The sequence below is a fragment of the Sus scrofa genome, chromosome 14, assembly GCF_000003025.6.
Source record: "Sus scrofa isolate TJ Tabasco breed Duroc chromosome 14, Sscrofa11.1, whole genome shotgun sequence".
Classification (NCBI taxonomy): Eukaryota; Metazoa; Chordata; class Mammalia; order Artiodactyla; family Suidae; genus Sus; species Sus scrofa.
Genome location: NC_010456.5, coordinates 42,511,957 through 42,526,151, shown reverse-complemented (window position 1 = coordinate 42,526,151; position 14,195 = coordinate 42,511,957). Strand labels below are relative to the sequence as shown.

General features: G+C 48.2%; 1 protein-coding gene across 7 annotated transcripts in view; it reads left to right on the top strand.

Annotated features, from left to right (window-relative positions):
• Positions 1 to 14,195, top strand: part of WSCD2 (WSC domain containing 2) — a 101,466-nt gene that overhangs the window by 58,237 nt on the left and 29,034 nt on the right. For 6 of the 7 annotated variants that reach the window (XR_002338358.1, XR_002338359.1, XR_002338357.1 and 3 more), the window contains exon 4: positions 2,927 to 3,111. The exons of the other annotated variant lie outside the window; for it this stretch is intronic. Coding sequence is in view for 2 of the 6 variants with exons in the window: in XM_021072411.1 (XP_020928070.1) it covers positions 2,927 to 3,111 (185 nt within the window). In the remaining 4 variants the exon portion in view is untranslated. The remainder of the gene's footprint in view (positions 1 to 2,926; positions 3,112 to 14,195) is intronic. 7 annotated transcript variants of the gene reach the window in all.

The window sequence follows — 14,195 nt, the reverse complement described above, 5'->3', positions numbered from 1 at the left end:
TAATGCCAATACATAATTATCTTTAAATAATATTAGGTGTGAGTGCAGGAATCTCTGTGGATAGGTCTGCAAGTGTCCAAAATTGTGGGAAAGCACAAGTGGGTGTTTGTGTTTATGAAAGTGTGAGTCCATGAGCATGAGGCTTGTGAGATGTCCATGGGAAGGGTGAGGTGGAAGCCTGGGTATCAGGAATATTTAATGGTTTCCTAGCCAAGAAACTATTTGTTTCTCTCCCAGGGAGAAACACTTGCTTGTCCAGACAGTTTTCTGGACGAAGAAGAAAATGATGTTCTTGATTAGAACATGCACTTTGGGGGGAGCTGGCTTTCCAAGAGTGGGTGAGGCCCCAAAGGACTGGAGAATGGGGACAGGACCCTTGGTCCAGCCCTGGCAACGAGCACTGCTGTCCTACATGCACCATGGAGTGAGCTGATCTTTCCCTTCCCTGTGCCGTGGGTCCCTTGACCCATGGAGGCTTATGAGAGACTTCTACATGCTCACCTGCAGACTCTAGCCAGCTGCCTCTGGAGGTCACAAGCTCTGAAGGACCTCAGCTTGTCCTCTGAAGGACCTCACTCTGCATGGCTGGAGTGGAAATGAGCACGTGGGTGGCCAAGGGACTCTCCCCTCTGTCCCTGATTAGGAAACACTGTCCTCTTATAATCAGCTTTGGGAACAGTCCACCACTGACGTCCTGAGCCCAGGACCACCTCTAGTGTGGGAAGGACTCCAAGCTCTTGATGATACTGATTCATTAATTTATTTATTGAACTGTGGGGAGACAGAGCTGAATTTCGGAGTCCATGCCCTCAGAGGGGTCTTGCAGGAGTTGAAAAGTTAATGTTTGCAGAGTAAATATTTGAGAACAGTGCCTGGCACAGACCAAATAAGCCATTGCTATTCTATGGCCCAAGCTTGTTCATGCTTCTGTCTCCCCCAACCGACTGTGGAGCCCCTTGGGGGCAAAGCTAGGGCTGACTCATCTCTGCATCTATCTGGAAGCACATGCAGGCAACCAGAAGAAATTTGCTGAACCAAATATTATGCCCATTGATCTCACTCATCCTCTGAAGTTCACCTTGACTGTTACCTCCTCTAAGAAGCCTCCTCTGACACCCCAGTCAGGTTGGGGGCCTCTTCTGCATTTCCACAGTCTGTAATTTCTCCCATCTCAACCCTCATGTCACTGTGCTGGCCTTTTCTGATGACATGCTTGTCTCTCCATCTAGTCTGTGAGCTCTGGAGGTGCATGTCAGCATCACCTGGAATCTTTCAAAACAAATTGCTGGGCCCCACCCGACTTCTTGATTTGGCGGGTTTGGGGTGGGTCCCGAAAATCTGCATTTTGAACAAGTCCCCAAGTGATACTGCTGGTCCTGGGACTATGGCTGGAGCACAACTGCTCTGATTTTTACACCCAGTTTGGAAACTGTAGAAACTCCTGCTGCCCAGTATTCCTCCTATCAGTGGGTCCAATTATATGAGACAGGCTCCAGGGGCGCCTGAGGACCAAGACTTGAGAGAGAGAAACAGAGACAGACAGGTGGAAGAAGGAGGCTGGCCCAGCTCCAAGATGCCAGTTAGTTTTAAACTGTTTTACTGTGTCTGCTAAGGTGACCATATGATCACATGCCATCCTGAGTAACAGGGGTGTTTGGAGACACGAGTCTGGATGGGTCTGCCTCTCCAACTAGCCTGCAAAAGTCCAGTGAAGGCGTGAGCTGACACCTCCCATTGGTCCTGCCTTTCATGACCAGTATTTTGCAGGCTGCTCCCCCAGGAGCCTTCACAATTGTGGAAAATGGCTCAGAAGCTGCCGTGGGCAAGAGGGCCAAGCAGGGGCTGTCCTACTCTTCCCTTCCCTCCCACTACTTCATACCCACTCCTCGAGCCAGAGCAGGCAATTCCCTTTTCATCTGTTTACACAATGGGTCTTAACTGAGAGTCCTTTTTAGGAAATGATTCCATAGCCATGAAAAAAAAAAAAATGAAAACCTTGCAGTGCCTGGATTTTTTTGTTTTGTTCTGTTTTAAGGAAAGGAATTTTTAACTTGGCTGGATATGTGACCTTGGTTTTGCCATCTTCCAAAGAGCTGCGAGAGTCCCTGCCTCCTCCCCTGGGTCCGGCTCCTCCCTGGGGCCATAGAGGCATCATTCCTGGGGAATGTTTCTTGGAATAAAGGCTCTGGACTCTGCAGATGTGATTGGCTCCTGACTCTAGACAGGGAAGAGCAAGAGAGTGGGGTGGGGCGGGGGACCACAGGACTGGAGGGGTGTGTGTGTCAGGTGTGCCAGGTGCTAAAGGTGTATGTAGGTAGATGTGAATGTGACTTGGTGTGTCTATGTGGGTAAGTGTATAGGGGTGTAAGATGTCAGGCAGGGAGGGAAGCAGCTGTTCCTTGGGATCTTGTCCCTTCCCTGAGTCTCCCTGTGCCCCGGGGACCTCTCCTTCTTGGCTTCCTGCCCAACCCACCCCCAACACTTTCTAACCCTCAGCCTCCCTGATGCTACAAAGTCTCCTTATTCTCAGCCCAGGTCTCCATCCTTAGAGCAGCCCTGTCCCCCAGATCATCTTAGGTCTCCCCAACCACAAAGTCTTCCTTGTTCCCCTCAAGGTCTCCCCTATACCCCCTTTCGGGGAAATAAAGAGACTCCTACTCAGTCTCCTCATTTCCCTGGGGTCTCCTTGTCTCCTGGAAGACACTGTGAGCCAGCTTTCCAAGCTGGATGGGCCTCCTGTCCCCTGATGTCTCCTCTGTCCCTGGGTCTCTCTGTTACCCCTACCTTCCATCATCTGTCTGTTTTCCCTGGGACCTCCTGGTCCCCATAGCCCTCCCATCCTCCAGTCCTCCTTTCTGGGTGAATCTTCCTGTCCCCGGGGTTTCCATGGTGGCAGGTGCCCTGGCCTGACAGCAGCCTCTCCCAGGGGTTACCTGTACGCTGGGCTGGAGTTCGGTGCCGAGTGCTACTGCGGCCACAAGATCCAGGCGACGAACGTGAGCGAGGCGGAGTGTGACATGGACTGCAAGGGCGAGCGGGGCAGCGTGTGTGGTGGCGCCAATCGCCTCTCGGTCTACCGGCTGCAGCTGGCCCAGGAGTCGGCCCGCAGGTGTACGTGAGTCAGCCCCTGCCCTTCTCTGCCCCTCGCCCTCTTGCACCTCCGTGGCTCCTGCCACTCGCAAGCCCTGGGCCACCCTCCAAGGCAGCCACCATCCTGCCCCAGCCTTGCCTCCAGCCACTCCCCTCATTCTCACCTGTTTTCCTGCTTAACAAACAGCTAAAGCCTGAGCTAGCCTCTCCTTCCTGATTTTATGAAAGCAGTTTGTCTCTAATGATGGTGATGATGATGACAAGAGCAAACACTTCATCATTTTCTAAATGCCCTGTATGGGTCTGCTTATGAATCATGCTCTTATTCACCTACTCCCGTTTTACAGCTGAAGAGACTGAGGCTCCATGTTACACAAGCAGCAGAGGATTTAAATCAACTCCAGAGCTTATGTCTTTAATGCTCCCATAGTGAATTTATCCCTCGCTTGTCTGGGCTTCAGTCTTGTTGGTAAAACTCTCTGGTTTCCAAACTGAGGCAAGGAAGGGGATGAATAGGAGAGGACAGGAGCCACCCCTTCTTCTGTGAATATTTTCCATGGCCCCCTCTGAGTATTCAATAGCAGTTAATGTCTATTTATCAAGAATCTGCTATGTGCTGGGCACTGTGCCAAGCCTACTGTATGCCTGATTTTGTTTCCCTTTCCTACAGCCTTTCAAGCAGTTACCATGGTTAATCGTCTCCATTTTACAGTTAGAAAACTGAGGCTTAATGAATTTAAGCAAGCCTGCCCAAGATCACACAGTGTTGTGACCTCAGAGGTGACATTCAGACCTGTAAGAGGAGCTAACAACCTTGGTAAAAGATGGAGGGCTGAGGTTTGTAGTGTGACTCTTCTGATGCAGTCTGAGGCAGGAATAGGAACCCACAAGTCCCAATCTAAAATTTGAATGTGCCAGTGACTACTAAGGAGATCTTGTTAAAATGCAGATTCTGATTCACTAGGTCTGGTGCAATTCTGCATTTCTAAGGAGTTCCCAGGTGATACTAGGCTGCTGGCCCGTGGACCATACTTTGAATAATAAGGCCTCAGACCTCAGTGGAGCTGATCAGGTCTGCCCAGAATATAGGCCTGCACACCCAGGTGGATTTGGCAGAATCCTAATGCCTGTTTGCATGCAAAAAAAAAAAAGGCCTTTTCCATGTGGACATAATTGTTTATAAAAATTCATTGCTGGAGATCCCGTCGAGGCTCAGTGGTTAACAAATCTGACTAGGAACCACGAGGTTGCAGGTTCGATCCCTTGGTCATTGGGTTAAGGATCCAGGGTTGCCATGAGCTGTGGTGTAGGTCACAGACACAGCTCAGATCTGGCTTGGCTGTGGCTATGGCATAGGCCGGCAGCTACAGCTCCGATTCGACCCCTAGCCTGGGAATGTCCATATGCCGCAGGAGCAGCCCTAAAAAATGCAAAAAGACAAAAAAAAAAAAAAAAAAAAAAAAAAAGATTGCTGGTTTACTTGATAATGTGTTCTGTATTCCAAATCCCATGTTTTTGAAGCTCTGTTCAAACTTCGCTCTGCAGTAGGGTCAAGCGTGCTGTCAATTTGCAAAGCAGCTGATTTCTAAAAACGGAAGCACCATCTACCTCCCCATCGTTACCTCAGTTCATCCAGATCTGAAGGTCCAGCTGGCAGAGGGCAGGGAGGGTGTGTGAAATCCAGGCTGGACTATGTCCACACAGCAAGTTTCTGGTTTGGCCATTAGTGTAAAGAGGTTTTAATTTGATGGCAGATTTATCATTCCCAATACTGATTTCTTTATGCCAATATGTACATTATTTTGATGGTGACTTTGACTATATGAAGAGATAACCTTAACGCCATGTGTATTTAGAGGGAAAGCTGCTACCACTAGAACATTCTAGTGGTTGATGCAGAGTTAGGTAATAAGAATAGGGTTGTGTATTATCATCAGCTGCTTAGCCAGACCTCCTTTTGGTTAATGTTCGGATTGGCCGGGTAATATGAACGTTGTCCTGTTTCTCTATCTCTGTCGCTCTTTGTCTCTGTCCATCTCTTTCTCTGTCTCTGTCTTTCTCACACACACACACACACACACACACACACACACACACACACACACACTATTTAGATCACCTGGTATAATAACATTCACATGGACCATCAAAGTTTTTTCAATCAGTTGAAATATATAAGCCTCCTCAACACACACAAGACCACTAGATTCTGTTACAATAGGGTATGTTTTGCTCTTGTAGCAGTGGGAGGGGTGGTGAGGTAGTTGCTGGTGAGAAACCCCTAAGGCTGGCAGGAATGCTGCTCTACCCCTCAGCTTGCCCACCTCTGCTGTGGCAAAATAACCCAAGCTAGCGTTTAGTTCCATCTGAGAAAGGAGTCTTTGTATTTATGTCCAAGACGGAGAATACATTCATTTCTGCTGAGGAGAGAGCCCAGGATGCTTTAAGTCCACCCCAGTTGTTCTGAATCATCACTGTACAAGGTTTGAAGCTTGGGTGCCTTCTGCTGGAGACTCCAGAAGGAAATCTAAACTTTACTAATCTCAAGGCTACTGTGGCTTGGATGGGAATGGAGGTGGCTTGGATAAGAAGATAGATGGTTGGTCAAACTGGAACTCCTGGTAGGCTTTCAGTTGGCAACACAGTATTTGAAAAGAGCATGGGGAGTGTTCATTGACTAAAATGTTTTATGAGCTCTTGTGTGGATTAGCCCATGGAGAGGACAATGGGGAATAAAACACAGTTCCTGCCCTCAGGGAGATCATCATCTAGTGGACAGACAAACCCAAGACCAGTGGGATCTCTTCAAGCATGGGGGCTGTATATATAAGATCCACGGGAGCAACATTTGAGCTGAATATCATCCTAAAGAGAGTTCCAGGTGAAAGGGAGAGTCATGTATTTAGCTGTGAGCAAAAATCCAGGGTCAGCAAATATTATGTTTTGAATAACCCCCTGAAATTGCCTTCCTTGATGATGTTCCATTTTACAGCTTTAGAAACTAAGAACCAAACAGCAGAAGTGGGTATATTGAACAGTGCTGGGGGAGGCTTCACGGAGGAGGGCTGACTGATCAGGGTCTTGTTAGAGGCATAGAATTTTACCAGTGTGAAAAAGGAGGATATCCAGACTGAAGACAAATTGCCAAAGAGTGGGAGAGAAATCTAGACAGAGAGAATAGAGTGAGCAAAGGTAATTTTAGAAGATGAGGGGCAGGTGTGACTTTTCCAAGGTTATAGTGCTTCTTAGTAACGGATAATGGGCTGGAACCCAGGTCTTTGACTCCTAGTTTGAGGGCTAACTCACTATAGTAACTTTGACCTCTTGTGTTGGATTCTGAATCCATTGCCTCTCTTTTGGAAGTACTCTTTGGATCTAATTTACCTTCTGTCTTCCATGGCTCCTGATCTCTCCTTTTGCCCTGCATCCTGACTCTATACATACAGAACCTTCAGTGTCTTTGCTCTGACCCAGTGATACTCTTGGCTACCCATTCCTGAGATTTGATTTATATACAGATAGGTCAGAAAGGGAAGGCTTCCACTGGCATGTGTTACATTCCACTGGCATGTGTTACATTGAGCAGGGAATTGAGCAAACACTCCAGAAAACAGGTATGGTGGAAACCAGATTCCATTTGTAAAATCATTAGTTTATATTAACATTGTGTCCTGATTGCATTTCCCTGAGCAGTGGCACAGAACTCTTGATTGTAAAGATCCAAAGGAGGCTTATTATCTCCCAAGCACCATTCTGCTGGGGTGTCTGCCTTGCATAGGGAGCCAGACTATGTGTTTCTGAGGTTATGGATTGTTCCTACAGTAGCAAGCATTAAAAGGTTGGAGAGCAAATGTCTACAGGCACCCTGCTATTCTTCCTTGACACAAAGTCTCCGGCACATGACTCTTTGCCCTTGTTACAAAAGAACTGAGGAATGGACTTCCTCCTTGGTTGGATTACATTTTTCACAGCACTTTGCTAAATGTGTCAGCAAGTGTAGCTCTCCTCCCAGGGGCAGAGACCTGCTGGTGATTTGAGAACAGTATGTGTCTATAGGATGTTGCAAGAAATTTCATTTGCCTAAAAGATTCTTGCAAGATTTGAGCTTCAAAGTTCATTAGAACTACACAGACTATACACAGCTGTCCTATGGGTGGCTGTCCATGGTGCTGACCATAGTACTGCCTATGATGCCCATGACTGCAGACCAGCCTCTCCCAGGACTCAGCAGTTTTTCCTCTTGTGTTTCTCTTTTCTGTCTTGGTTAAAGTATTACGAAGCTTAAGTTATCGCTGAAAAAAATAGATCTTGACTTATGGTTCACAGCTTACATAGTGAATTTTTTGTACTGTTGTTAGTTCTGGAAGGTTTTTTTGTATTTGAAGGTTAGAAGGGGAGTTTGGGGCAGTGGTTGTACTTTATGCTCACCGATACTCCATTTTTAACCACTTCTGCTGAGGGGAACCTCAGATGATCATGGAAAGTGACACTGGATGGGTGGGTCATATTTAGCTCCTTCTTTGCTGGGCCTCTCCTTTCCTTTGTTATATGCCCGAGACCCTTGAATTTTATAATTGATATGGGTCTTCCTGAGTTCTGCTGTGTAGGATCAAAAGTTTTTCACCTTCTGCATCTTGATGGGGAAGAACTGGTTTGCTCTTCTCCCTGAATCAAAATCCATGGAAACTGTGGGAGAATGTAGGCTTTGAAATCAGGCAGACATTGCTTCTATTCCACCTCTTTCCCTTACTTGCTGTGTTGATTTTGGTCAAGCCACTTATTCTTTCTGAGCCTCACGGTGCCTCATCTGTAAAATGGGGACAATTTCAACCTTTAAGTTTGCTCTGACTGCCAAGCGAGATAAAAAGCACAGAGCACAGTGCCTATTATGGAGTAGTGGTGATGCACCCTCCTTCCCCAAGTGAAAACCCCTCAGATCACTCTGAGCAGCACTCAATTCAAGCTATTTGGAATTTCCAACAGCTCACAGAAGACTTTGGTGATGCCTAAAAATAGCTGGTTTGAATTCTCCATGGACAGTTAGGCTCTTTGTGTAATTCAATCTTTCTCTGATTATAGGTAGCCATTAACAGCTCCCAGCTCACTGCCTTTCTTCCTCACCGGCATCTTTAATGCAGTAGAGCTTGGCCTAATTACCCAGGGGGGCGGTGGCCTCTTTCAAACCAAGGAGAACTCTTCCACGTCTGCCTTTAAGCTGATGCCTGGTGGCATTTACCTCATTTTTGTGAAGCCCCAGAATAAAGAGATGATGGACTTTACAAATACTTGCAGCTGGTTCCAGCCTGTTCTTCACCTGCCCCCAGTAAAGAGAGTTGACGAACAGTTGGTCTGCTTGCCTCTTGCTAGTAAAAACCCCTGCTACTGAGGTCATGCACCATCCCAGCTGGCCTGGCAATGAAGAGCTGACATTATCAGAATGTGGGGCACGGGCTTTTGTGATCCTTGGATCCCTGATGAGGGGCCTGAGAGAGCTTCTGGGAAATTCAGGTGGCTGGCATGGGGTCTCTGGAGCCCCAACATATTAGAACTTGGAAAGCCTCCTACAGAATAGCAGAGAGGTGGGAAACTAGGATGTGATATCAAATAAGATTGGGGTCAAAGCCCCCACTACCTGTACGAGCTGGAAAAGTGATCAAATCTTGTTAAGTCCTAGGATCGTCACCTAGAGAACAAGATAATAGTGTTGTCTACCTCATGGATTATTGAGAGGATTAATTGAGGTATGATATGTGTTACACACTTAGCACTAATTATGTACAGTAAACAGCTGTTATTACTACTTTTGTGGCTGTTCTTCAGCAAGAGTTGGTTTTTGGGAAGACACTGCTGAGGGTTGCTGCTATTGTCCATGGGTTTTATACTACACAACTCCAGGGGGTGCCACTCTCACAGACCACAAGCTGGGACAAGAAGTGGTTCTGAACTCTGTGCAGGATTTCCCTTGTGAATTAAGAATGCTCAAAATCCAAGATGCTATAAGTTGGGTTCCCCCAGAGACAAGGATGTGAGCTTTGGTTTACATGAGAGGCAACCCTGGGATGCCCCTCCAGGGGGGTGGAGAGGTGGGACAGGACAGAGAAATCAATACAAGCCCTTTACAACACAGGTCACTGCTAAGGTCAGCGGTCACTTAATCCCACTGGGGAACCATGGGGGATGGAGGAGAGTGTGCTTCAGAGATGTCCTGGTAGAGGGGCGGGAAGCTGCAGTGTTTATCATCCATCACTGGCTGAGGCTGGCTCCTAGGAAGATCAACCCTGGCAGGTGCAGCCTGTCCTTCACATGCCTTAGGTGTTTACGGTAGGTCACTCTCAGCCTATACTGGGATGGTGAGTACTGGAGTGTATTTTTTTTTTTTTTGGTCTTTTTTCCATTTCTTGGGCTGCTCCCACGGCATATATGGAGGTTCCCGGGCTAGGGGTTGAATCAGAGCTATAGCCACCAGCCTATGCCAGAGCCACAGCAACATGGGAACCGAGCCGCGTCTGCAACCTACACCATAGATCACGGCAATGCCGGATCCTTAAGCCACTGAGCAAGGGCAGGGATCGAACCCACAACCTCATGGTTCCTAGTCAGATTCGTTAACCACTGAGCCACGACAGGAACTCCTACCAGAGTGTATTAATAGGGCACTGATAGTGTCATCTACATAGGATCTAGCCACCCTTCACATATCATTAATGAGCTATGGAGAAGGAGCAAAGAGACATTGACTGAATCCTGATAGGTCTCAGGCACTATAAACGCTATCACATTGACTTCCATCCCAACTGTGCAGGGTAGAGATAATGGTCCCCATTTACAGATGGGGAAAACAAGGTTCAGGAAGTGAAGATACCTCTCTAAGGACACACAGCTAAGATGCTGACCCAGGTCTGTCTGAATTTAAAACCAATGCCCTTTCTACTGGGCACTAGAGCTTTTTGCAAACAAGAAGACATTCACCTATTGCTATGGAAATCCAAAATTCTTTTTTATCACAAGAGAGTGTTAGGAATGTCAAGGGACCCAGGCTGGCTGCTTCTCTTCTGTTTTTAGACACAAAAGACAACAGAGCCTCTCACCACTGGTTGGGAGAACCAGTGACCCATTTTACAGGTGGAGGAAATGAGGGTAGCAGGAGGATCCAATGTTTTGGCCACTGTGTATTCTCAGGGTTCCAATCACCAAGCCAGAGTGGAGAGCACCCTGCAGAGAGAGTTGGCCTCCAGAGTGCTCCCCAGATCCCTTGGAGTCTGACTTTTCCACTGGACATCACAAAGCCCAAAAGCAGAGAGGGCAAGACTGTAGGAAGGCCCGTATCCATCAGGTTACGTGCTCTGGGAACTAACTTCCCAAACCTCTTCCCCTCCCTACCCCCACCCCAGGGCACACCTTGCTTGACCAAAGAGAGACTCCCAGCAGCAGCAGCTTCTGATTCTTCTCTGGCCCTTTAAGGCCTCTGAAAACCTCTCCTTACTTGGTATTCAGAGCATTCCGCTCAGTTCAGCCTTCTAAGCTGGGAGGGTCAGGGACTCATTAGCAGATGCTTAAATGTCAAAGGGAGACCTGTCTCAGCAGAGCTGGGCTTACAGAGTCTTTCTTCCTTTTCCCACTCTTGCAGTCTGGCCCCCTGGCATCCGGGAAGGCAAAAAAAAAAAAAAAAAAAAAAAAAAAAAAAAATCATTTGGTAGGAATTCAACTTCCTCCAGGGAGACAGAGCTTTGTCTGCCCCTTCTGGTGTACTCACAAGTCTCATCCATGTCCGTCTCTGAATCATCCACCCAATGTTTATGCCCCATTTTAGAGATGGAAACACTGAGGCTCCAAAATGAGAGGAACCATGCCAGGGTCAGTGAGGAAGGGTGGAGCTGCCTGGGTGCACTGTGTAGAGGAGAGCTGCCCATTTGACAGGTGAAGACACTGCCTTTCAGTGAGGAGAAGGATAGTCAGGATTAGAACTTGTGTCTCTGAACCACTGGTCTGCTGCCCCTGGGCCAGGCCAGCTCATCCAGAGTCTGTTGATCCTGGGAAGTTCCATGGCCTTCTACTGTGGTACCAGGCCAGATGGCCTCTTCTGGAGCCCCCACCCCCACCCCCAGCCGAGAGCTGAGCCCCCTCCAGGCCATCTGGAGATGTGTGCTGATATGGCCCAAGAGACAAGCACCCAGCTGGGGGTGATAGAGGAGCAAAACATTTGGCCCAGGAGGCCTAGATGAAAAGTCTGTGGGCTCACAGGACCCTGCCTGATGCCCCAGTACCCTCAGTTACTCAAGGTCATGTCTACAAGAGGATGCGAGGGTGACCCCTAACAACAGGCAATCCCAAAGACCATCATGGGTACACTCCAGCTCTCCATGGCCATGGTCAGAAACACACACTCCTGTGCAGAGAACCCATATGCAAGGTCTTCTGTGATACAAAGGACTGGACTGATGCCAGCAGTGCCCCTGGCTGTGGGCTCCAGGTGTGAGGTCTCCATGCTCTTAGTGTCCTGGGAAAAGATTCAGTCTGGGCTGGACTCCAGCAGAAGGACCCACCCCTCCTGTTACATTCTCTCCTATGGCTCAGACATGAAGCAGCCTTGCACTAGGGAAACAAACATTTTGTTCAAACCTGGGTGCTAGTTGTTAAGGGGTTGTTGGGAAATGCCTACCCCTAGTGACACTGGGCTAGTCCATGGGAGGCCTGCTGAGGCCCAGCCTCATCTTTTGGTAAAAGAGGGGGAGACCTCCTCTCTGGTAAGTGGTTGCCAGGCAACCCAGAGAAAGCACACAGGATTATGTCTCCTCCCCTTGGTAAGGCTCATCCCGTAGAGGTTCGACGCACAACTATATAGCCACAGTCATGCCCACTGTCAGGCGAGTGGACACATCTGCTCACACAGGGTCCTAGACTCCCACATGGGCAGACCCAAATGCACTGGGATGAACCAGGGCCGCGGGGCCACATTTAGAGTCTCAGCACTCAGCATCTACACACCCAAACAGGTAGATCTGTATTCCTATCATGACCAAACCCAGTCTCACACACACACTCACAGACAGACACACACTGCCTTCCTGTCACACATACTGTACACACATGTCCCACTTCCAAGACACACCCTCACTACAACAAGGCCAAGCTACCCTCATGGTCTGTCCCTCCTGCCCCACTGATGCTCTCATGCCCACATGTGCCCCCAAACCCCCAACCCCTTCTGATACAACTCTGTTTTCCCCTGCACAGTCCTGGGTTGAGGATCTCAGACCCCTCAGGGTGGTGGGAGGAGCTCCAGGAGGAAACCACCATAGAAGATAAGAGGTGATGGGCTTTGCACCCCTACAGTGTACACAGGACTACCTAGTTCCAAAGGAGCTGCCCTTGTCTTCAACCCCCAAACCATTGCCAGTGGCAACCCTCCCAGCCCCAGCTGTGACCCAGGGGGATTTTATGATGGGCCTTCGAATAGGGTCCCGGTGGGGAAGAGGCAGGTTAACAATTTGAATATGGCTCTGGAGATTCAGTTCTTAGGGTCAAGGTCTAGTATTTTTGGGTACTTAAAGAGAATCAGAATTTAGTATCAAGAGACCCCAGAGTGAAGGCCCAGACTTTGGGAATGATTAATGGTCAAAGTGAAATGACTGTGAAGGGCAGGGGAGGGAAAATAAATGTCACAGTGTTTTAAAAATGCTCAGGGCCTGGGGGTGGTTTCTTAAAGAGGGACAGCCCAGAGAGTGTGAGGACTGGGAGCTCAGATGTTCCCAGGTTGGAATCCAGATAATGCTACTTGTCAGCTGTGTGGCCTTGGGCAGTTCACAACCCCCTGTGAGCCTGTTTCCCCTTCTGTATGATGAGAAGAATGAGACCTACTTTGTAGGGATTAGAAGGACAAGGTATATCAAGTGTTTATACCATGTCTGGCACACAGAGAGCATTCAGTAAGATCAAGGGTGGAAAGATCTCCAATTCTAGTCTCAGCCCTGCCTCTTGTAAGTTGAGTGACTTGTGTCTGAGCCTTGAGCTTCTCCATCTGTAAAATGGGGATCCTTATACCACCATGGTGATGTAACGGTTCAATGAAACCATGTGTGTGAACAGTTCAGCCTTGTTCTCAGCTGATAGCAAGCGACCCATATATGGTGGCTGTAATAACAATGATATTGCCATATGAGCATATAATTAATCATCATAGTAGATTATTATTATTGGAAGGAGCATGGGCTTGAGAGACAGAGCAACCTGGCTTTGACCTCACTCTGTCCTTTGATATCTTTGTGACCCTGGAAGCCAGAGAGTCTCCTTGAGCCTCGGTTGTCTCATCTGTAAATGAGAAGCATCTGTGGCATCTATTGCTCATGGCTGGTGCATCAATGGGGGCTCCATTAAACACTAGTGGAGTTTAAAGAGAGAAGGCAAGTCCTTTCTGAGAGAAAACCAGCATCTCTTTGCACTGGGACCTGATTTGTTAACCAGTTTTCTGGTTAAGCAAGGGTTTGTCCACACTGCTTCCGGCTTCCCACCTCATTGCTGAAAATCTTTAGCTCAGATACCCAACTCCCTCCCCATCCTCACCTTGTACAGCACATTCTCTGATCTTCATTAAACCTTCCTCAGGGTGATTGATGAAATGGGGCTCCCCTCTGTGCACACTGGGCCATGGGATGGGAAACAGTCCTGTGTTGTTCCTTCATAGGACACTAGTGGCATTTGAGGTGTGACAATTCCTCATTTGGAAGGTGGATAACAGCCCTATACAGAAGGGAATCTGCTAGTCTAACTCCCCTCCCTGTCATTTACATGTGAGGAAAATGAGGCCGGGACCACAGCACGCACCAGCATGGCTGCTGCCTCTCCCACCAGCCTGGACTGAGAGATGGGGAAACTGGAGGAGATGGCATTGGATGGTGTGAGCCTGAGGCATGCTCCAGAAATTAGCCATTTAACCCAATTCCAGATGTCTTCTCAGCTTGTTAGATTTGCCGCCACAATGAACAACTTCAGGCTACTGGGTGCCAGGTGGTAGAAATAATCACTAGAGTGCCTTTGACAGCTGAAATTTAAAATTATAATTCCTAGACTCCCTCCCTCTCCTCCACCATCCTTCTTCCCAGAGAGTA